Source organism: Mandrillus leucophaeus, unplaced genomic scaffold (assembly GCF_000951045.1).
Source record: "Mandrillus leucophaeus isolate KB7577 unplaced genomic scaffold, Mleu.le_1.0 Scaffold284, whole genome shotgun sequence".
NCBI lineage: Eukaryota > Metazoa > Chordata > Mammalia > Primates > Cercopithecidae > Mandrillus > Mandrillus leucophaeus.
This window is the reverse complement of record NW_012102965.1, coordinates 2,885,958-2,910,211: the sequence shown is the minus strand read 5'-3', so window position 1 is coordinate 2,910,211 and position 24,254 is coordinate 2,885,958. Positions and strand designations below refer to the sequence as shown.

At 46.0% G+C, this 24,254-nt stretch overlaps 1 protein-coding gene across 1 annotated transcript in view; it reads left to right on the top strand.

The window, feature by feature from the left end:
• The window catches only part of JAK1 (Janus kinase 1), a 139,406-nt gene that overhangs the window by 97,501 nt on the left and 17,651 nt on the right, over nucleotides 1-24,254 (top strand). Inside the window, exons 6-13 of the mRNA XM_011985475.1 lie at nucleotides 1,069-1,222; nucleotides 5,123-5,286; nucleotides 7,395-7,737; nucleotides 9,622-9,807; nucleotides 13,959-14,116; nucleotides 16,440-16,563; nucleotides 18,562-18,751; nucleotides 23,369-23,475. Of these exons, the coding sequence (XP_011840865.1) occupies nucleotides 1,069-1,222; nucleotides 5,123-5,286; nucleotides 7,395-7,737; nucleotides 9,622-9,807; nucleotides 13,959-14,116; nucleotides 16,440-16,563; nucleotides 18,562-18,751; nucleotides 23,369-23,475 (1,426 nt within the window). The remainder of the gene's footprint in view (nucleotides 1-1,068; nucleotides 1,223-5,122; nucleotides 5,287-7,394; nucleotides 7,738-9,621; nucleotides 9,808-13,958; nucleotides 14,117-16,439; nucleotides 16,564-18,561; nucleotides 18,752-23,368; nucleotides 23,476-24,254) is intronic.

Here is a 24,254-nt window from a genome sequence, read left to right as displayed (position 1 = left end):
AGGAAGTTATATATGGAGGATAGGGTTAGACGCACCAACCCCCTGTGCAATTGACAATCCATATATAACTTTGACTCTCCAAAACATAGCTACTAATAATAGCCCACTGTTGACTGGAAGCCTTACCAATAACATAAACAGTTAACACACAAATAGACTAGTAACCTGTATATATTTTATGTATTCATAATGTACCTTTTTCTGAAATTTAAAAAAATATTTCTATGCCACACAGTTCATCAGTTAGTTTTTTTAAACTGTTGCAAATCTCCAGAAAAAATTTTCAACATATTTATTGAAAAAAAATCTGTGTATGAGTGGACTTCTGTGGTTCAAACCCATGCTGTTCAGCAGTCAACTGTAGTAGCTAAGAGAACAGGCTTTTGTAGTTTTAGGTCCCCTAGCGTCTTGGACTCTGAGTTTTCCTCATCTGTAAAATGAATGAAACCTACCTTGTAGAGTTGCTGTGAGGATTAAATAGCATAATATATATATAAAGTGCTTGTTAACTTGTTTCATGATGCTTGTGGTAATGTTTGGGCAGCTCTCTTTTAAACCCTATTCATCATGTAAAACACACCATCAGTTTAATAGCAGCAATCTGGGAAGTAGGAAACACTGCCATGTAAGCTGTATATCTTGATTGTGTGATGAAACTGAATTTCAGGAATGTTAAAATGTCAATCGAATTGGTCTTGGATTCGAGGTAGAATGGGCTTAGCAGTGCGGCTGATAGTAAGCATGCAGGGGAGCTGTGGCCAGCACGGAGTTCCAGTCAGCAGGTGTTTCCCTGTTCTGGAAGCATAGTGAGAAGTCAGAGGAGCTGTCTTTGTGATCTTCGGGAAGTCACTTTTGCTTCCTGAGTCATAGAAGAGGTGCTGATGGGACACTTCTCACACAGTGCTAGTAAGAAAGAAAGACATGGTGAGGGCTGCAAGGGGCAGGGTTGTCTGCCTGCTTCTCAGGACACTTCAGCCCCTGGCACTGACCACTGTTGGTGAGCCAGGACGCCCTGCCCACATCTGGGTCCCCTTTGCCACAATTGGCATTCATTTTCCTGCCTTCCAGGTTCTATTTCACCAATTGGCACGGAACCAACGACAATGAGCAGTCAGTGTGGCGTCATTCTCCAAAGAAGCAGAAAAATGGCTACGAGAAAAAAAAGGTTCCAGATGCAACCCCTCTCCTTGATGCCAGCTCACTGGAGTATCTGTTTGCTCAGGTAGGAAGTTTGGGCCCAGGAGAAGCTGGAGTTTGTGGGGTGGGAGAGGCATTGTAGAGCTCAGACCCCCTGGTGCAGCTGAACTTGGTGGTGCTAGGGTGCTTTATGGCCTGTTCTGGGTAAGTTCTTGCCACACCTGGAGTTGCCCCAAGTGAGGAGACAAAAGGCAGCATTTCAGCATTCCAAGAGGCTGGTTATCCAGCTTGTGGGCTTTTGGGCTTCCCTTCTTTCTTATTCCTTTCTTGTTCCCCACCTCCTACCATTTTATTTTTCATTCCTATTAATAGCCTTGTGTGCAGAGGTCAGAGGGAAGCTCTACTTGAAAGAAGATGTAATTCAACAGGGCTGAAGAAGGCACTTCTCAGCAGCCGTAGGAATGTTTGGGGAGGAAGGAGATGGCCACTCTGTCACTGGTGGTAGGGTAGAAAGATTACACGCTAGAAAATAAACAGAAGAGAAGGTAGAATCACCTGAAATTACATTTACTCTGAGATTACTAAGATTTTTGGTAGTATGCTTCCTGATTTTAACACGCAGATTTAGATACTGTGTAGAGTTTGAAAATATTTTATGGTTTATTTTGTTTTATAAACTGCTTTTTTATTCATCTGATTTTTTTATTGTTTGTCCTTCAAATGTCAATTAAAATATTGATCTTCGTTGTTTTCATGACTTTGTAACAATTCATTTATTCAACAAATATTGACTGGATGTCTGTGTACTGTTTGCCTCAGACACCTGTACCTGCTAAGGTGCTAGAGATGTTGGAGTGAACAAGACAGACATGGCCTCTGCATGCATCAGATGTACATCAAGTTAGAAAACAAGCAAATAAAATGATACATAGATAATACATAAGCAATTATGGAAAGTACTGTGAAGGCAGAAGCTTGTGATAGAGAATATGGAGAAGGGGGATTGAATGGGAAGACCTAATTTAAATCATATGATCAGAGAAGGTCTCTCTAAGGAGGTAACATTTATAATGAATCCTGAAGAATAAAAAGGAATCTGCAATTCTAAGAGAGGGGTGAGGGAGTATTTCTTCCATTTAGGGTGTCTCAGCAGCAGCACTACTGACCTTTTGGACCGGATGATTCTTTGCTGTGATGGCCTGCCCTGTGCATTGTAGCGTATTTACCAGCACCCCTGCCCTCCACCCAGTAGATACCAGTAGCACTCTCTCCTTAGCGTGATGACCAAAAGTGTCTTCAATATTGCCGAGTCTCCCATCAGCCTCAGTTGAAAAGATCTGATGTAGAGGGAACAGAATGGGGGAAGGAACTGAGGGCCAGTAGAGCTGCGAGGAGAGGCCATGTGGCTGCAGACCAGAGGAGGGTGATGGGGAAGGAGGCTGGAGAGGCAGGTGGGGGCAGATCGCATACACAGAGCCTTGTAGGAGCTGGCAAGGGGTTATGCTTTAATCCTGAGTGTGGTGGGAAGCCATTTGGAAGGCTTCATTTTATGTATGTTTCAAGTCAATGATGATTCTTGTTATATGTGGAAAGTAGATTGTGCTGGGTCTAAGAGTACACTTCAAACATACAAGTTGAGAGTCTGCAGCAATGATCCTGGGAGAGAAAATGCTAGTTTGGCCTAGTGTAGCAACAGTGGCAGTGGAGAAAAATGAGTAGATTTGCCGTTCATCTTGAAGATAGAATTGGTAGGATTTGCTGTTGAGTTGGATGTGGAAGCTGAGAGAATTTGTGGAATCAAAGATGATGACTAGGTTTCTGTTTTGGGTGATGTCAGATGGATAATGGAGGCATTCTCCACACAGAGAAGGTCTTGGGGGAAGAGGGTGGGGAAAGGGCAGAAATCAGGAGTCCTTTTTCAGAGATGCCTGTGAAACATACAAGTGGAGATTTCAATTAGGAAATTGAGTAATGAGGCTGGAGTCCAGAGGAAAAGCTGTCATTTATTTAACTTAGTCACCCGTTCCTGAACATTTTCTGTTTTTCTTATTTTCCCTATTATGCTATTACTTTATAGTCTGTTGTGAACAACTGCATATGTAGGTGTTCCTGTACATGTTCTTTTTATTCATTCCTTAGAGTATACCATTATGTGTGAGATCACACACGTATCAGTGTATCTGTGTCAGAGTTACGTCCCACTATAGGGCTTTAGTTACTAATTGTGCATTATCTCCATTCCGTCTATGCCTTAGAACTGCCATAGAGACAACAGAGAAAGGGGACAGTGCACAGCCCCAGGCAGATACTGTGTGGGAAAAAAAGAAAATGAACTGGCCATTTTCAGATTGGTCTTTTTGGATTCAGCTTCCCAGTTTTGTGTATCCGTAGCTAAGATTTATTCTTTACCTTTCCTGGGAATAGAGGTGTAAAGGAAGAGTGTGTCATACTTCGAGAATAAGCATGGCATTAGATCTGACCTTTTGGAGGCTCAGGAATAAGTGACTTGAGGTAGCTTTACAGTGAATGTTTACAAAAAACCACAGCCCAAGAAGACAGTTTCAGGTTTTGCTTTGCTCTTCACACATTACTGGCATAGATCATTGTTCCTCAGAAGTTTTTGGAATGTCAGTGACCTTTCCTCACTTGAGAGAAACAAGATATGCCATGGTGAAAAGAAGAGAAACTGGAGCAGTGGGAGCTCTCCATCCAAAAACCATTAATCTGAAGTTCTTCAGGGAAAGAGAGTATCTCATGTATGCAGGAACATTTCTCCCAGGCTTTGTGCCTGCCTTGCTGCAAGCTGGAGAAAGGCTGAAGAGTTCATACTTTAGCGTTCTATGCACTTTAAGTCAGTTTTTGAAGACTGAGTGTAGCTGTAGTATGGCATTGAACAGAGGTCCTGGTCAGTTTTAGATTTAATCCCAGCGTACCACTTGCCGAGTCCTGAGCCCCCAGGGTACTCGGTTCTTCTACTCAACTTGGGGTTTTGTAACTACCTGACATTAGGTATTCCTATTCATTTATTCTTTTCTTTATTCTTAGCGTAGAATCTCCAGGAGATCAGGAACGTGGTTTAGTTTATTGCTGTATCCCCAGCACCTAGAGTAACATCTAGCCCATAATTAGTTCTCAGTAATTACCAAATGAAGGAGTGACTGAATAGGGGCTGTTTACCATTTTGTGCCTTAGATTCCTCATCTGTTGGAGGTGATGATGTTAACATCCACCTCTAAAGATGTTATGAGGACTAAATAAGGGAACCAAGCACTGTCTGGCAGCGCTGAGGCTGGGTTTAATCAGTGGGAGCTGGCACTGGAATTACCGTTTTCACTCTATATGAAGCTGGGCTGGGCACTGCTGGTTAGCCTCGTTTTATTTTTTGTGTTTAAAGTTCGCGTTGGTTCTTAGAATGCTGTGCACCTCTATCAGTGAGGGGGTATGTTTTGGTGATACATTTCACTATGGGAAACTCGAACGGTAGATGTGGGAAAATGTACACATGGTGATGACGCACTGTGGAATGTTCCCCTTTCTTTAGAGCTACGCCAGAATGGAGGGGAGAGCCCGGTCAACCCCGTACACCCAGCTCCTAGACAAGGCCATCTCAGCACGTTTGTGGAATTAATGCATGATCAGACCTCAGCCCAGTGTCACCTTCCCTTGCTCTGGCGCAGTCCAGGCCTAGTACGCAGTGTTTGTCAGCATCACTTCTATGGTGAAGGGACTTCATATGTCTGTACTGTTCCCCAGCACCTGGCATGGTGCTCAGTCAATGTTTGTTAAAGGAATGAGCATGGGATGACATCTCCTGAGCCCCTTTACACCCAACTCTGTTGAAAAGAGCTCTGATGCTAGAGGAACTGTCAGTCTGATTCGTCTTGTTGCTGTGCTGCATTTCTAGGCAGCACCTCCCTGTGTGGGGAGCCTTCCTCTCAAGATCAATAACGGGTGGGCTCTCGTGGTTTCTCCCCTTTGCTCCTAGGGACAGTATGATTTGGTGAAATGCCTGGCTCCCATTCGAGACCCCAAGACCGAGCAGGATGGGCATGATATTGAAAACGAGTGTCTGGGGATGGCTGTCCTGGCCATCTCACACTATGCCATGATGAAGAAGATGCAGTTGCCAGAACTGCCCAAGGACATCAGGTAAAGCTTCCCGCTGGCCGAAGTGTTGTGAGGATGGTGGTGTTTCTACATGTTCTTACACATTTCACCTTAATTACTGCCAGGGTTTGGCTGACCCTTGCTCTCTGTGAAACCCAGATCTTAGAATGTTGACTACATACATGTAGAATAATTATAATTGTGTCTTGATTTTGGATGTTGGCTGCTAATCTCAGAAATTTGTGCTTGGGTGAAATTTCTGGGCTGAGGATGCCAATAAAATTAGTGACCCCCAGGCCTTTTCCATCCCCTCCTTGTCCATGGTGGACACTGCCTTCTGTCACTGCATTTTTTCCTTTTGTTTTGGACCCATCTTAAAAATCCTTCTCAATACGGTTCTATAAGCAGCTACTACCATCCCCAGCCTGAACTCAATGCGTTGTACAAGTTCACTACAGAGCTGTTAATTCTAATGTGAGAATTGATCAACTACTATTAAATTTCTCAAGGAAACTGCATTTACTTAAAAGTATCATTTGAGATCAAGTCTCTGTGAAGGAATATTTAAATTCTGTCCATCTGTGACATCAGTTAGCTTTTTTTTCACCAATGGGTTATTAGGATTGTCATAAATGAAGACAGTCTCATTTTCAAGAAGGGATTTCGTAGCTGCATTGTTTGTGATAGGCAGTGTGCGTCTTCTCATAAGGTTGCTGCTTGTTTCTCCTTGGCTTGACCAGAGAGTCTAGAGCAGATCACAGCTCGCTCCTCAGTGATGCAGGGATTGAGTCGATACATGCTCAACTGCTGCTTTCTCTTTTTTCTGTGGCCTTCACTTTGGGCACTTTGTCTTTATTTTTTCATAAGCTGAGTTGAAAAATGACAGTTCTTCTCTAATTCTCTTTATTATATTACATTAATCTAAAAGAAAAATCACAACATTTGTTGAGGATAAATCCCAAACTTCACAATTTTCCACTGTTCTGAAGCCACTCCATGCAGCAGGGATGACCTGGGGCCAGGTGCTGTCTCAGTCCTGGAAGTAACAAGCAGACCAGTCTCCATATTTGTTTGGCCCCCGGTGGACTTGTTCTTTGTTTCATGGGCACTCAACGTTCTTCTCAACATTGACTCCTGTTCTAGCAGTATATCAGCTTTCTTAGATTCTGTTTGTTGTAGATGCTCGTCCACTAGCACCTGGATAGGTAACTAATCTTTCAGCTTACCTGTTGATCTTTTAAATAGTATATCTGATTCATAGTCACAGGGCGAACACTAAGTCTTTTGTATTAATTAGCCTTAGTTTGTCTGTGTCTGTCTGTCTGTCTGTCTCTGTCTGTCTCTCTCTCTCTGTCTGTCTTTTTTTTTTTTTTGGAGACGGAGTTTTGCTCTTGTTGCCCAGGCTGAAGTGCAATGGCGTGATCTTGGCTCACTGCAACTTCCGCCTCCCAGGTTCAAGTGATTCTCCTGCCTCCTGAGTAGCTGGGATTACAGGCATGTGCCACCATACCCAGCTACTTTTGTATTTTTAGTAGAGACGGGGTTTCTTCATGTTGGTCAGGCTGGTCTCTCACTCCCAACTTCAAGTGATCCACTCGCCGTAGCCTCCCAAAGTGCTGGGATTACAGGCATGAGCCACCGTGCCCAGCCTGTCTTTCTCATTTTTAAAATAAAAAATGTGATTTGTTTAGAAAAGTTATAAATCAGACATGCAAATAGAACATACAAAGCATCTCTCATCACACGAAGAGATAATTGCTCCTAACACCTTGCAGACCGTTTTCTAATCGATGCTCAATCCTAATAACGGTGTGTAGATATGAGTACTAATGTGCACAAGAATGGTGAAGCTAGCAAGCAAAAATGTAGATGCCCTGCCTTGGTGACCCAGAAAATTGGGCAATACCTGTAGCAATTCCCGTTTCAGTGAAATCTGTGGAGCATGTACTTTTCTTTTCTTTCCCAGTTTCTATTCACCTCCATCTCCTTACGGTGGTCATCTTCAGTGCTTACTCCATCTAACGTCCTCTGGGAGTAGATCTCCCTTTCCCATTTGGCAACATGTGGATTCATGGACTTAGATTTGTTTCTCAACTATTTTCTCCTAACCTCTACATGAAAAAGAGATGTACTTTTCTGCTCTCTTTTAGCTACAAGCGATATATTCCAGAAACATTGAATAAGTCCATCAGACAGAGGAACCTTCTCACCAGGATGCGGATAAATAATGTTTTCAAGGATTTCCTAAAGGAATTTAATAACAAGACCATTTGTGACAGCAGCGTGTCCACGCATGACCTGAAGGTGAAATACTTGGCTACCTTGGAAACTTTGACAAAACATTATGGCGCTGAAATATTTGAGACTTCCATGTTGCTGATTTCATCAGAAAATGAGATGAATTGGTTTCATTCGAATGACAGTGGAAACGTTCTGTACTATGAAGTGATGGTGACTGGGAATCTTGGAATCCAGTGGAGGCATAAACCAAATGTAAGTGGCTGTTGGCAGTCGATCAAAGAGAACATTCCCATGTCACATAGCGTATGCTGTTTATCCTGCTGGAGTCATCTGTCTGCATGTCCGTCACTCCCATAGGCTGAGTTTATTTAGGAGACCATGTATCATTCATCTTTTATTTCATCCCTTAGCACAAGGTCTAAATAAGTATTTATTGAGTTATGTAGGGAAATATAACAACATGTATAATATGTAGTAGTATAACAGCAGATAGTTCCTGAGTGTTTACCATGTGCCAAGTTCTTTTCTAAGCATTTTACAGGTATTAACTCATTTATTTCTAAAAATAAAAAAACCTTTGAGGGAAGTATTGCTATTATCTCCATTTTACAGATGAATACAAAGAGGCACAGAGAAATTAAATTTGCCCGAGGTTATGACTAATAAGCATTTGTGCCAAGAATTGAAGTTAGGCCTCTGGCTCCATGAAATTGACTAATTGATTTTGCTTTATGGAAGCTTCTTTATGAGATATTTATTGGATGAAGAAATAGAGCAGAGTGGCTTAAGAGCGTGGGTTTTAGACCCATGTAGACGTGGTTCGGATCCTAGCTTCATGACTTACATGACCTTAGGAGAGTTATTTCTCCTTTATCAGCAGCTAGAAATTATTCATCTGTTAAATGGAGGTACTGTCTAACTTATAAGGTTGTGAAGAAACTAAATGACATTTATCACAAAGCCTGGCAATGTAATAAATGTTGAATAAATTATAGCTGTTACAATTATTATTACTGTAATTAATAATAATAAAGTAAATGTGGGTGGGTGCAGTGGCTTACACCTGTAACCCCAGCACTTTGGGAGGCTGAGGCAGGCAGATCACTTGAGCCCAGGAGTTCGAGCCCAGCGTGGGCAACATGGTCTAACCTTATCTTTACAAAATATACAAAAATTAGCAGGATGTGGTGGCACATGCCTGTGGTCCTAGCTACTTGGGGGGCTGAGTTGGAAGGATCGCCTGAGCCTGGGAGGTCAAGGCTACAGTGAGCCATGACCGTGCCACTGCACTCCAGCCTGGGTGACAGCAAGATACTGTCTCAAAAAATTAAATAAATAAAATATGAGACTCCTTTTCTCCTCCTGTTTTATTCTCATGCTAAAACAATAATGCCTGATACTTACTGAGGGCTTTCTATATAGCAGGTTCTATATACTATGTTCGTTAGCACTTGTCTAATCTCAGAGAACCCTGTGAAGATGTAAGCTCTCTATTTCATGAATAGGGAAAACGAGGCTCAAAGAGATGAGGTAACTAGTTAAGTAATTGGCAGAGTTAAGTAATTAACCTAGATTTCTGGTCTCCAGGGCTCATGCAACACAAAATATTTTCCCTTGTGCAGATATATATTATTCAGTGTGTAGATTATTTCAAGCATGAAATGCATATCTTCTCTTGAAAATCCCGACTCGAGTACTGTTCTAAAGTCAAGACGATTGGTGATGGAAGGAGAAAGCTCATGTTCAGCCCAGTGGTAATTGGGAAGAGTATGTTATCTGTCTGTGTCAAAGCATGTATAGTAGTCTGGAAGTGAGGAGACCTGAATGTAGATGCATGTCTAGTGAGCAGTGATTTCCCTTTCTGAGTTTCCGTGCACATTGTGTATTATATAGTTTAGACAATGTGCTCATTAAGGTGTCTTCCAGATGTGAAAGCCCAGGATTCCCGGATACAACCCAGTTCTTTGGTCCTAAGCCTGCGGGTGCCAACTCCCCCAGTCCTTCTGCAAGTCCAGACGAGCTGGCTTTCTCCTCCTTGGGCCTAGGCCCTGCAGAGGTTTGCCAGCAGCATTGACCTTTTACCAACAGAAAAAGAAGAAAGCAACTTAACTCTGTCCCTTTCATGTATCTTATCAGGTTGTTTCTGTTGAAAAGGAAAAAAATAAACTGAAGCGGAAAAAACTGGAAAATAAACACAAGAAGGATGAGGAGAAAAACAAGATCCGGGAAGAGTGGAACAATTTTTCTTACTTCCCTGAAATCACTCACATTGTAATAAAGGAGTCTGTGGTCAGCATTAACAAGCAGGACAACAAGAAAATGGTAAGTTTGTCCCAGAAGCTCTTAAGGTTGGATCTGGTGATGAGAGGGAGAATTGCTGAGTTCCGTTCTGTAGCACATGATTTTCAAAGTTCCTGTCCTAAAGAGAAAATAGGATTTTCTTATTGAAGCCAAAAGTTCCTATTACCAAGGCATTATCAGTGTTTTAAAGTTACACTGATACATTCCAGTGCCTTTCTTTGGTCTCAGAAATGTGAATCCGACTTAGGATTTGCTTCCCTCCCAAATATACCTCAGCATCAATATTTAATTCACAAAGCTAGTGGATTTGAAGGAAAAGAAAACCAGCGAATGTCAGTGTTTCCTCCCAAGGGCTCCGGCACGGCCTCTCTGCTGAGCTGAAGTGCAAAGCAGGAAGCCCTGCGTTGCCCTCAAGCGAGCCTCGGCCACAGTGGCAGTCATCAATGTGGTGTCAGGCACACCCCACTGACTCTCGGACAGAGGAAGGGGTGTTTAATCTCACTTCCTCTTTTTTGGTATCACTTGAGGACATAATCTAAACAAGCAGGAAGTGGGAACTCTGCCAAAATAAACCTGTTTGTGTCAGGGGAAGTCACAGCCAACAGCATGCAGAGAGAGCGGCTGGTGAGACAGTGAGCACTCTTCAGGTGAGTGGAACCAACACCAGGAAAGGCCACATTCTGCCAAAATGTGGCAGATACTGTGTCACAAGGATAACGCTCAGTGCTGAGGAAGAGCCTGGTGATACGGTTTAGGGCAGACAGTCACTCTCTTGTATTCAGAATAACTTGTCTTTCTGGTATAACCTTTTGGAAAACAGTTTGGCAACCTGTTAACAGCCTTGAAAATATTTATATGTCCCTCTGTTCAGGAATCTGGAGAATGAATCTATCTTCCAGAAACGATGTGAGAGGCAGGTTGTAGTTTATGAATAAGAATGTTCATTCCACTAGTATTTAAAGTGTCAAAATTCTGAAAATAACTTAAATATACAATAATAGGAGAATAGGAAAATAAATCACAATTTGCCTGAGTAGCAGAACATTAGGTAGTCAGATTGCTGAATTTTTTAATGACCTGGAAAAAAGGGTGAGGGAAAAAAGCAGGATACAAAACTTTACCTATAGAATGGGACCAATTTTGTTCAAAATACCAGTAGGTATCCTTGTATATACACATGCTGTTAGAAAAATAATCAAATATTAACAGCTACTTATTTATGGTGGCATTATGAATGGTTTTAACTTTCTTATTCTCCCCTCCTTTTTTTTTTAAACAAAAAACATACATTAATTTTATTAGAAAAATATAGTAAAAACAAAGTGAAGAGAGAAGTAGAAGAGCTCAGATGGACGTTAGTAGAAAGGTGCGAAATGGAGCGAGAAAATAAGCGCTGTTTATGGAGCACATCCTGGATATTAGGCCCCATGTTATATGCTGCATCCTGGATAATAGGCCCCATGTTATATGCTGCATCCTGGATAATAGGCCCCGTGTTATATGCTGCATCCTGGATATTAGGCCCCATGTTATATGCTGCATCCTGGATATTAGGCCCCATGTTATATGCTGCATCCTGGGTATTAGGCCCCGTGTTATATGCTGTGCCTGTGTCTTGTCTGTCTTAGTCCTTATGAGAACCTTAGAGGACCGAGCATCAGCTCTACTTTGAAATGAGGAATCTGAGACTAATCAAGAGACATGGGATCTTGCACAGGGTCACTTAGGGAGAAAGTGGCAGGCACTTGCCCAGCTCTGTCTGGTGTCTGCCTGTGCATTTTGCCTGTGTTGCTTTGGTTTCTAAGGCATTATCATCCCCCAGAGACCCTGAAGGGAGTGAGGGAGAGGCCGACATGTCCGTGATCTGGCTCTTCAACATGATGCATGCTTGGTGCACGTTTTATGAGCCTGCCCCATCCTGTCCTGTCCTGACTGACACAGTCAAGTCTAGCACCAACGCAAGTTGGTGCACCCATCATGTAAGTCAGAGCTCACCCTGGCCACATGGGCCAGTGACTCTATGCCAGGCTACAGTGCTGTGGAGGGAGCAGGAGGACGGCAGGAAGAAAGAAATACTTGATACCTCCATTAGTTGGTTTTTCTTTACCACGCTAGCCCTTACTATTGTCAGGCACTTCCTATTCTGAGCACTTCACAAATATCACCTCTTTTAATTTTCATGTCAACCCTATGAGTGGGTATGTTGGGGGAAACTGAGGCACAAAGAGGTTAAGTAACCTGTCCAAGGTCAGACAGCTGTTAGGTTAAAATATTTGAAATTACCAATATTTGACCATTTTGACCTATAAAAATGATGATTCCATATGCATAACCCTACTAGCAGGTGGTGAGGCTGCGATTTGAACCCAGAGCAGCTGGCTCTGGAGCCTGAGCTGAGGGTTGACCACTGCTCCATGCTGCCTGTTTAGAATCTCATGCCCTCATTGTCCCTTCCCAGCTGTGGGATTTCCAAGCCCTTTAATCAGGCAGTACTTTGAAGAAACCCTGATACCAGCATGTTGTCAAGTCAGACCTTGATGTATCAATCACTTCTCTCTGCATCTCCTTGGCATCCCCATTTCTGTTTAGACTCCTGCTCTCAGGAAACGTAAGTGCAGATGTGGTCTTGCTTATCATGTGGCTGGGTGAGGGGCTGCCCAGGCCAGCCTACCCCTTGTTCCAGAGCATCTTGAATTTGCTTTTCAGGGATATCCACAGGTGGGTGCCTGGTCACACCCGCAAGGCAGCGTGCTCAGTGTGGTTTCTTTCCTAAGGCACCATTCCTGTGGTGACCCTGCCCTCTCCAGGCCTCCTTGCTCGTAGCCCCAGGCATGCTTCCTTCGCCATCACAGCTGCACTAGGCCCCTGACCTCTCTCCTGCCGAGTGGCTTGTCCCCCCTGCTCCTTTTTCCCTTCACTGTCCTCTCGTGTCTACCAGCTGCCTCTCCTTTCTACAGGCTATGAAAGTCATTTTGCTCTTTTTTAAAGCCTCAGATGCTTTTTAATGTTTTTTGTGAGTCAAAGCTCCAAATCACGGCTTTTGCATACCTTCCCTTGCCGGGAAACGTTCTTGGTTGACCTCATAGTTCCTGTTAAATGGGCAGTCTCTTCAGGGATCAGTGATCAAGACAAAAGTACCCCTTATCTACAACACAGGTGTCTTTCAGAACACCTCCCTTGATGGAAAGCCCCTCCCTCCTTCTCCACAGGTGCCTTTGCCCCTTCCCACTCTGAGTAAGACGCGCTGCTCCCTCCAGCTCTCAGAGCTCCCTAGGCTTAATCTAGCAACCTCTTCACTGGGCCTGGGATTATTCCTAGATTAAAATCCTGGAGTTTCACCTTATAGAGCAGGTCTGCTATGAGATGAACCACACTGCCTCTGTTTCTTGTCTCCCAAGCAGGAATAATGCTGATTCAGCCACTCACTGTTTAGTGCCAAGATCAGGGTGCATGCTCTGCCCCTTCCCACCTCTACTTTTATGCCTCTGCCACCTTGATTCAGGCTTCCTCTTCTCCCGTCTGGACCCGGGGGACAGCTTCTCTGCATGTCTCCCTGCCTGCCACAGCCTCCCCCACCACGTCACCCGCAACACACACACACACACACACACACACACACACGCACGCATACACTAACCTCATCTGATAGTTTGAGATAATAGATGGGAAAATGTGTTGAACAGTGAAAGTCCTATGTAAATGCAAGGGAGACTGGGCGCAGTGGCTCACGGCTGTAATACCCGCATTTTGGGAGACCAAGGTGGGAGATCACTCGAGGTCGGGAGTTCAAGACCAGTCTGGCCAACATGGTGAAACCCCGTATCTACTAAAAATATAGAAGTTAGCCAGGCGTGGTGGCAGGTGCCTGTAATTCCAGCTACTTGGGAGGCTGAGGCAGAAAAATCGCTTGGACCCAGGAGGCGGAGGTTGCAGTGAGCCAAGATCTTGCCACTGCACTCCAGCCTGGGTGACAGAGTGAAACCCCATCTTAAAATAAATAAATAAATAAATAAATAAATGCAAGGGGTATATTTAGTATTGATGAAAAGGTTTTCCCTTTGAGGTTCCCACTGGGTTATAAAAATCTTCTCACCATGTACCTCCTTATAGAGTCAGCTGCTTAAGCTGATAGAGACATGATGTAACCATGGGGATTTCTTCTCTCTCAATAGGAACTGAAGCTCTCTTCCCATGAGGAGGCCTTGTCCTTTGTGTCACTGGTAGATGGCTACTTCCGGCTCACCGCAGACGCCCATCATTACCTCTGCACCGACGTGGCCCCCCCGTTGATCGTCCACAACATACAGAATGGCTGTCATGGTCCAATCTGGTTGGTCCTAGAACCTTTTCAATTGCCTTTGGTGTGCAGAGAGCCCATGTTTTAGTGACGGGGCATGTCATCATTGTTTAGGTCAGGCCAGTTGACCATGCTGCCTGGTACTTGTTGGCTGTCCTCCTTTCCTCCCTGCTGTCCAAGCTCTGGTCAGGCCTTCCTGTAATCTCCTACCATCCTTTTTGCAGCAGCCCCTCAACGCTACTTCTTTATGTGGATCTCTCCTCATAGTTTAACCCTCTCACCTCTTCATAGCTGATCAAGAAGTACTACACTTTGTGATTTCTTGCTGTGTCAAACAATGCGGGCAATTCAAGAACACAGCTGAGCATGCTGCCATGTGCCTGTAGTTTCAGCTCCTTGAGAGACTGAGGTGGGAGGATCACTTGAGCTCAGGAGTTCCATTCTAGCCTGGGCAACATAGCAAGATCCCATCTCTAAAATATATAAAAGAAGAAAAAGAAAGATCATATGAAGATCTCAGCATCAGACAGTATAGTAAATGGAATTGTCAGTCAGCTTGTCCCAAGGTGCCAGGTGAACAGTGGGGACTGTGAGGGTGATACAGCCTTAAGGCCAGAAGAGCTGTGTGGGATGTCTTGTCCCACCTGCATCTCAGAACTGGCAGCCTGTGCTCAAATACCTCTGGTGATGGGCAATGTATGAGGCAGCCCGTGGATTCGAGCTCTGACTGTGAGAGATGTACATACCTTTCTGATATGGAGCTGTAGTTGACTTCTCTGTAACTTCTGTCTACTCACTTGAATTCTGCCTTTTGAGACAACAGGGATTCTGTTGACTTTCTCTTACATATGACAGCCCTTCAGGCAAAGGAAAACAGCCAGCTGCTGTGTTTTTTCTGAGCCTCTCTTTTCAGACCACAGAATATCTGGGGAAGCATCTCTTCTGCCACCTTCCACATGATGTGCTTCTCACCTTTTTCCCTCTTCCGGCTACCTTGTGGACAGGTAGCTTAGTAGTCACATGGCCCTGGCCTTGAGAGACTCACAGACTCATAGGGAAACAGACACACAAAGAATAGCAGAGCAAGGGGTTGTGCATTCGAAAAGCGTCTTCTGCCAATGTCCCAGCCATGGTTGTGCTTCAGGGCCCACGCACTCGCTCTTCCCTTGGCCCAGAATGCCCTTCCTCCAGAATCTGCACAGCCTCCACTTCCTTCAGGTGCTAGTCAGATATCACCTTATCCGTGAAGTCTTCCTTGACCACCTTATGTAAAATCATACCTCTTTCCCTTCTCCATCCATGTTGGCTGCTGCACTCTGCCTTCTTTTCCTTCAGTAGCAGTCGTTACCTCCTGAGATACTGTGTTTATTTACATAACATTTGTTCCTGGTCTGACTACCCTCACCTCCTAGAATATGAGCTTCCCAAAGGCTGGGGCTGCATTGCTCTCTGCTTTCTTAACACACACAGGGCTTGGCACATTGTAGGCCCTCAGTGAGTATTCGTTGAATGAATGGATATTTCATGTTTGATGGGATGCTGACATTCATTGCCTAAGGAGCCTGCTTAGAGTAGGTGGCATTCATATCTGGTTAAAACAAAGAATCAATGACGGCTTGCCAGGCCTTAATGCGGGGAAAGGGTACCCAGATGAGAGGTCAGCACATGCAAAGGCATGGCGCAGTTAGAAAGTATGTAATGTCCCTGCCTCTGGAAACACATGAACCATGGCAGCCCTCTCTCACCAGTACTTAGCAAGCAGCACTCACCAGGTGCTAGTAACCTCATGCAGGGATGTATTCAGCCAGTGTTCACTGCCCTCTACATGCCAGGACTCACTGGTCCTGGGGATACAAAGAAGTGTAAGACAGGTCTGTTCCTACTGACATCTGTCCAATCCTCACTGATGTATTCACTCAGTGTGAGCCCATGGGGATACAACAATAAACAACACGGCCTCCAGTTCCCACCCCCATGAGGTCTGTGCTCCCGCTGGGCTGGCTGGGGGTGGAGGGGAGGCATGGCAGCTCCTCATCACCAGCCTCCAGAGAGGCTCTTCTGTCTCGAGCTGGAGACGATGTCTGTGGGGAATGTGGGGAACGTGGGGACAAGCAGGGCTCACTGCCTTGGGCAGGAGGCTGAATCCTCTTCTCAACCTTGGCGACTTCATCAGTCCTGAGGCCACTCGGTATTTCCACTATGCTCGTGGATGGCATCAGAGGGGATTTTAGGATCCTGGGCAGATAATGTGATGGGGCTGTTAACACTTGGGGCAGCTCAGGAGAGTGGGTAGCCCAGGGGTTCACTGTGCTGTTTGGTGTGAGCTCTTTTTCCCTTTGCCTACTTCTCCCTCTAGTACAGAATACGCCATCAATAAATTGCGGCAAGAAGGAAGCGAGGAGGGGATGTACGTGCTGAGGTGGAGCTGCACCGACTTTGACAACATCCTCATGACTGTCACCTGCTTTGAGAAGTCTGAGGTCAGTCAGGACACTGGCTTGGACCAGGCCATACAGCCATGAGGTGTCCAGTGTAGCCTGGTTCAGGAGCTGCTGCAGACAGAACCACCCTTTGCAGGGTGGAATTGAAAAGCCTCGGTCTCTGAGGAGATCCCTGGGAGGTCAGGCAAGGGCCCCTGCTCTCAAAAGGAGACCGCTCCCCAGCAGCCAGACCCCTACATCCTTCCCCTGTAGGGCCCTTTCCTTCTTCCTTCATGGGACCCATGGTGGGGGTCCCCCATGGCTCTGGAAGATGGAACATGACCAGAAAACCAATTCAAACCCAACACTTAGAAAGTATAGTGTCGTTATTTAGAGTGGTTTATTTAGACTCAGTGCCAACATCATCTCAGACCCAGAGCTATGCCTGTCTACAGCATTCACTGGTACAAACCAGCACCCAAATGCCACTTCATCCACATGGCCTAACACAGTTTTTTCCAAATGGTAGCTTCAGACACTTTAACAAATTGCCCCCTCATCTTAGAACAATGAATAGAGATGTCTTTTAGTGATTGAAGCATAGCTGAAGCTGGGGATGATGTGAGACACATTCTGATGGCTAAGATATTCGCCAGAATTACTGACTTCCCCTCACTAGACCACAAATGCCTTTGTTACCATGTAATTTAAAAAAATACAAAGTGGAATATTTTAAAAGACAGTGAGTTTTACAAAATACTTTACATCAATACACTTTAATCAGTACTGATTAGGCTCCACATGCATGGGGAGACCTGGGACATGGAGGGGCCTTTGGCACGGAGGGCAGACGCAGGAAGGACAAGCTCACTGGTGAACCCCTGGGGCTGAACTCAGTCAAGAATGGGAGGAGGAAAGGGCGGAAGGAAGGAAGCAGCGCTGCCAAGTGTCCTGGATGAGGCAATGCAGGGACACCACCACCTGCCCAGGCTCTTCCCGAACAGCTGGGCCTCGGGGCTCCATGGCTCAGAGCTTGTCAGGCTCGTTGCCTTTCCAGGATGCTTGCCGTCTATTCATCAGTCATTGAAGGAAGCTTAATGTGTTTACGATGGAGGAGTGCATGAGACAGCCCAGCCCCCTCCTGAAGTGGAATTGGCCTGTACAGTACCAAGAGTGTCCATGAGTCCCTAACAATGTCACATCACCCAGGGAAAACAGCAGTCATAGAAATGATTACTCCCACCACTCACTGTGGCCCACCAGACCCTGTGCCAAGCATTGTACCTACTTGTGCTTGTTTAAGCCTTGTAATAGCCATATTAGGTAGGTACAGTTGAAGTACCTACCTAATCCCATTGTACTAATCCCATTGTACAGTTGAAGTAACTGAGATTTTGAATATCATCTCCTAGTTTACACCTTAAGTAAGTCTTTCTGGCCCTCATTTTTTACCACTAAAATAGTTTAGTTTGTACAAAAAGAGTCCATGAAGGAAAACTGCTTATACCTCCTATCTGGCACCACAGTGTCCCAGACCTGGGTCAGACACTGAACACCAGCTCCCAGTGTGGTTCTTCTCAAGTAGAGACATGGCCTGGCAGGGCTCAGTTTGAGGCGGTTCCTTGAGAAATTTTGCCATCATAATGATATACCTCATACATAATATTTGCTGGACTTTATAAAGTGCTTACTAAGTTTTTCAAAACACCACGTTATGTAAGTGTAGCAACAATCCTATGAGGTTGGATTTTCATGAACTTTATCTTACAGGTGAAAAACCAAGTGACGCTTTTGTAGAAATAGCTACTGTGTCTGCTATGGTATTAACTCCCTTTTATCAATGCCTTCTCCTGGACCTTGTTTTATTATTTAGTTGTTGGTTGGATTATTTATTGATAATAAACCTTATTTTTGACTAATTTTAGATTTACAGAAATGTTACAGAGATGGTGCAAAATTTCGCCGTACTCTTCATGCAGCTTCCCCTAATGTTAATGTCTTATATATCCACGCCTGACCCCATTTTAAACATTTAATTTCTGGTCATTTTCTGAATAGCAGGGGCAGGGTGCCCAGAAGCAGTTCAAGAACTTTCAGATCGAGGTGCAGAAGGGCCGCTACAGCCTGCATGGTTCGGACCGCAGCTTCCCCAGCTTGGGAGACCTCATGAGCCACCTCAAGAAGCAGATCCTGCGCACGGATAACATCAGCTTCATGTTGAAACGCTGCTGCCAGCCCAAGCCCCGAGGTTCGTCTCCCCATGCCAGAGCCAGGCTATATCCCATCAGTAATGTGCTGAGACTCAGATCGACCAAAACACGCTGGCTGGCTTAAACCAAGTGGACCCTCCCCACAGTTTCTAGGTGTTCTTTATTGAGTTTTATTACACTTCTGTGCCCAACTCACATCCAGTCCCTTGAGTGTGAGCATTGTCTATAGAAGAGGCATATGCCTTTCTCAGCATCTCGTTAGGCTGCAGAAAGAGGCATGCTCAGCATTAGTAAGCAGAAAATAACTTCTTTCTTCCTTCAGATAAAATGCCTTGAGAGGTCTCCTGTCACTGGTTTATTTATCTGAGAGAGACTCCTGGTCCATCTTTTGTGGGCCAAGAACTATATCAGATGCAAACAATCAGAAATGTGTAAGGCCCAGTCCCTGCTCTCTGGGGGTTTCCAGTCTAATGCCAGTGTTACAGGTGAATGAGGCCACTGCAGTTTGTGATGGGTGTTTTAACCGACATAGATATCATACCCGGGAGTCAAACAGAAAGGGATGATCAAAATCCCTGAGTTCCAGAGCACAGGGGGCTGCATAGAGGAGGCAGTCTTGAACTGAGTGTGGGAGGATGAGTGGGAGGTTGCCAGTGCGGTCAGGGCATTGCAGCATGTGCAAACAGAGGCACAGGTGGGGGCTACCATGAAGGTGAAGGTGGAAGGGAGGGGCAGGTGAGGCTGAGCTTAGGGTGTGGGGGCCTTGGGTGCTGTGCCATGGAGCTGGGTCTTTATCCTGCAGGCCATGGGGGCCAGGGAGGATCAGGGAGTGAAATGGATCCAAGGGGTGAGCCACTCAGCTGTTCCTTGTTAAGCCTCTTGAACAGTGTCACTGATGTTCTGCAGGTGGATTTGTCTCTTAGAATGTGAGGACTGGGAAGACACGTAGAGGTCACACAGTCAACTGTCTTATTTTACAGATGAGAAACTTGAGGCCCAGAAGAGCGAAGTGGGTCTCATCAAAGGTCAGCATCAAAGAGGGGCTTGAGGGCCAGGCCTAACCCACGTGCCCTAGCTCTTGAGAACTGTTGATTTTGCTGTCCTCACCTCAAGATGCTGCCCTGCACACGTCAGGTTCTTCCCTTAGAAGGAGGAAGGCCTCAGAGAAGGAGCAGCACAGTTGCCACTGAGGCCCCATGAGTGTCAGAGGAAGACCCTCTGAGGAGTCTTTATCTGGGACACATCTTGTTCTTCCAAGCGAACGTGTCTATGAACCCACACGCCACCAGGGGTGGGCAGAGGAAGCAGCACCAGGATAGAAAGGGACCTGGGTTCTTGATGTTTGAATCAGTTTTTGGTCTCAGCAAGGGGCTCGTCACTGAACTTGGTGAAAGAGGAAGGACTTGTGTTCTTGATCAGATAGGGTTTCCTGCCAGGCTCAGAGAATAACTGCAGCCTTTGTTTTCATGCTTGAGGATTTTCCGCAAAGGTAAAAACACATCTGCCACTTGACTGTGAGACCTCAGAGTGAGTTCAAACCTTAAAGCCCAACAGCCCTATTTATTCACAGCAACACACTGGAACGAACCCCAGTTGAGGCTCCTGAAACTCAGTGCTGAATGTGTTTCCTGTTGCCTTTCCCACCTGACCGTGGGCTCTTAAGACAGGACCTGAGTCTCACTCACCTCTCTGTGGGCTTGTGGGGAGGAGAGGAGAGTGCCCAGCACGGAATCAGCGTGAATAATGCCTGTCAGGTGAACCAGGTAGCAGGAGCTGCTAGATGGCGAGTGCCTACTATGGCCCAGGCAGTTTGTGTGCCTACCTTGTTTATTTCATCTACACAGTAGCTTTTCGTAGATATTACAAACATGATGAAATTGAGACTTAAGACATGGTAAGTGACTTGCTCAAGGCCATGTAGCTAGTAGTATAGGTAGTAGGAAGAATAGTAGCAATAATTAATACGAACGGCTCCTGTCATGTGAGCAGGGCTTACAATTTGCCAAGCATTGTTTGGAGATCTTTCATGTTTTAAGTCATTTAGTCCTCACAATAACCCAGAATGTGTTGTTATCCCAATTATACATACGGAAGATCACTTAGGTAGAGGATGAGTGGGGATTTGGACTAGCCATCAGCCTAGGACTATAGAGCAAGGACCAGTTCTGACCTTGGGAGAGTAAGAATAAGGCCTGTGTGTGAGGCTTCCTTAGATAGGTCCCCCAGAGCTCTCTCTCTTCCTTCTGCCATCTGTAAATTAGAGAAGTGGTGAAATCGTGAAGATTAGACATGAGAATGTTGTGTTGGGTTCTTCAGCTCCTCTGCCCTCCTAACCACGGGGTTTTGATAGCCAGACCCTGATCTGGGTTTCTCACTTGAAAATGCAACTAAGAAACTCTTCATGGGATAAATAAAAAGCAAAATGAAAAAGCAGGAGGCCAGAGTGGACGTGATGACTCGGCAGGTCCCGCATCTCTGGTCCTGGGTCCTGTGTCCAGCTCCACTGTCCATCTCCAAGTCTGAGGGAGGCCATGTGGAGAGCTCCATAAGGACCCAGGGCGCTCCTGGGCCCGTTTTCCACCGGTCCTTTTAAATCCTCATCTGTGCAGTCAGCTCTGATACTGAGGACTTCTGCAGTCCACTGCCCAGGGCTCCGGAACCCGGATGATACAGGAAGGATGGTAATAGTGACTAAGATGTAATGCCAGTCATAATCACGGTGGCAACCAGTCAGGGAGCGTTTTACTCCATATCAGGCGCTGAAGGCAGCCCTTGCCTTGCGTCGTCCCATTCATCCACACGGTAACCTATGAAGGACACAGCTGTGGCCCCCATTTTTCTAGTGAGGAAACACCTTCATGGAGGCACTGTGGCTTCCCCCATTCACATTGTTGACCCTGGTGCCATGTTCCCCGAAGTGCCCATGCAAAGAATAGTCCATAAATGGCTTCGGTTCCATTCCCCTCTCTCATTTCCCAAGTGGCTCTGCTGCCTGGCCTCTTGCCTGCGGACACCAGCCACGGGGCCCCTTCTTGATGTCTTTTCTCCTGAGTTGAGTTGAGCCTGAGTTGCCTCTGAATCGGATTTTCCCCAGGTAACAGGGTAGAGTCAGGAAAACGGTATGGAGGGAACAGCCTCTGGAGAAAGGAGTGCCCAGGATATGAGAACAAGGGGAGCCTCTCCCTGAGCCCTGTTTCTGGCACCCACATTTGTTCTCCTGATTAGGGCCAGGTGTGTTGTGGGAAGGGTAGAGATTAGAGCCATCTCTGACTTCAGTGTGAATCCTAAGATTATGAACTGCGTGACCTTGGGCCAATTAATCTCTTGGAATCTCTTTTCTCATCTATAAAATGGGGATAAGAATACTGTGTATTCCATAGGATTGTCATAAGACAAAGGAGTTAATGTGTATGTTGCTCATAGAACAGCGGCTGGCACAGAGAAAGCAATCGGAGTATGTGAGCTTAAAAAATTAGAAAGGAAAAGAACGCCCTGTCCTGAGGGATAGCGAGGTTTAGAGACGTGGCCCTGTGCAGGGACCCGGCACTCAGCAACCATTGCCTCCCAGCGGTGTGTGTGGTGGCCTCCGTGGGTTATGCCTGGCTGTTTTTACAGATGTTCTTTTAGGAACTTCCTTCTGTTCCAGTCTAGGAATCAGGACTTCATTTTCTCCCCTAACTCGTTATTGTCTTGTAGTGTAGGAAAGAGGAAGTGAAGGGAAAGGCATGTTCTTTGTCATTTTCCTAACATTCCTGCTTCAGTTAATAAAATTGATGAATAGACACAAGTCTTCAGGGATTCCCGGAATACTTTCCCTGCTAGTCAGGATCTGGAAGGTCCCTTCTTGCCTTACGATAACCTCGTTCCTTGCAGTAGTTTCATGGCGGAAAAGATGATTTCTGTGGATTGTGGATTTCCTGGCCTGGAGGATTTAATAATGTGTTGGGTTTCTGTTTGAATCAGTAGAATCTGGAGGATAGTCTACTTAAACCTGCACATTGAGGGGGCATTTGGTAAGCGCCTCCTCCGTGTCAGGCACCGCTCGTACCAGGAGCTTCAGATAGGGCACTGTTCTGGGTCACCTGCCCTGATCTTCTGGCTCAAAACCAGTGTTTGTTCACCTCCTCTGGTTCCTGTCATGCCCTGGGCCTGGGTACTGCTTCTTCCTTCCATAGCTCTCATCTTTAGAAAGACGCCAGTCATTCATTCACACATTTAACAAATAATAATTGAGTGCCTGCTATGTACCGGGCTGTGGAGGTGGAGCAGAAAATAAGATGGACACAGTTTCTGACTTCTTTTGGTTTCCAGTCCTACATTTAAAATTTTAATTTCGTTGGGTAAACTGTTTCTGACCTTTCTTACCAGAACAGATCTTGCTATACCAACCTTGGAGCACCACACACCTGTTCTTTAGAGGAGCTGAACAAATTGTAGCTTTCCATTTAATTGGTGATTTGGAAGTTTTGGCTCTGTCATCACCCTGTGAGCTCCTGGAGGGTAGGAGCCATGTGCCTGTTCAGTAAGCATTTGTTGAATGACTGAAGCAGCAAGTGCCTGTACACGGGTCCCACGGCCCCGGCTCAGTAGACGCTGACTGTCCGGGAACTCAGATCTTGGGTGCTGTGCTCAGACTCCTCCAATCTCTTCCACAGAAATCTCCAACCTGCTGGTGGCTACTAAGAAAGCCCAGGAGTGGCAGCCCGTCTACCCCATGAGCCAGCTGAGTTTTGATCGGATCTTCAAGAAGGATCTGGTGCAGGTGAGTCACGGCTGCAGGGTGTGGGCCGGCTGTGGTCCTGCCTCCCTGCGGTGGAGCAGCCTGGGGATCTGGGGCAAGGAAGGCTGTGTTTGGGGAAATCTTAGTAGAAAAAGAACAGGGAGACTTTCCTTTGATGGCAAAAGCCATACAACCAGTGCCTCCATCCTCCTCACCGTTGCTGACGCTCCTCAGAGACATGTTTTGAGGAAAGTGGTTTGGTCAGGCCTTCTGGGGTTCCCTAGAACTGCAGGAACCTTCTGTGGTGAGGGAATGCTGAGGGGGTGGCAGGGCAGGAGGTGGCTCTCCACAGGGGAGCATGGCCGTCACCCCTCGCTGCCTGCAGCAGGCTGTGTGACAGAGCACCTCCAGAGTTCAGTCCTGCACTTTCTGATGATACTTCCAGAAGGAGCAGAGCTGGGGAGGAGAGAACACAGGGAGGGGACAAGAGGACATGCACAGTCTAGGCCTGAAGGAGAGGTATCTGGAGAAACAGATCCCAGCCTTTGGAGGCCTTTTTGCCTGGAATCTACAGGGGCTGCCCTGGAGCTGTTGCTGGTGGTGTGAGACCCAGGGAAAGCCCACTTTCTATTCTGCCGCTGCACTGTGGCCCTGTTGCATAGAGCCACGCATTGGGGTATCAGGGAGATGGTGTGGCAGCCTTGGAGGGAAGCAAGCACGGTGCCACTCACCACCTGGGGAGATGGCAGCACCTTAGGGGTGTTGGAGGGTGAGGCGGAAGCTGCCTGCTGTGAAGGAGCCCGGGGAGAGTGGCACACGGG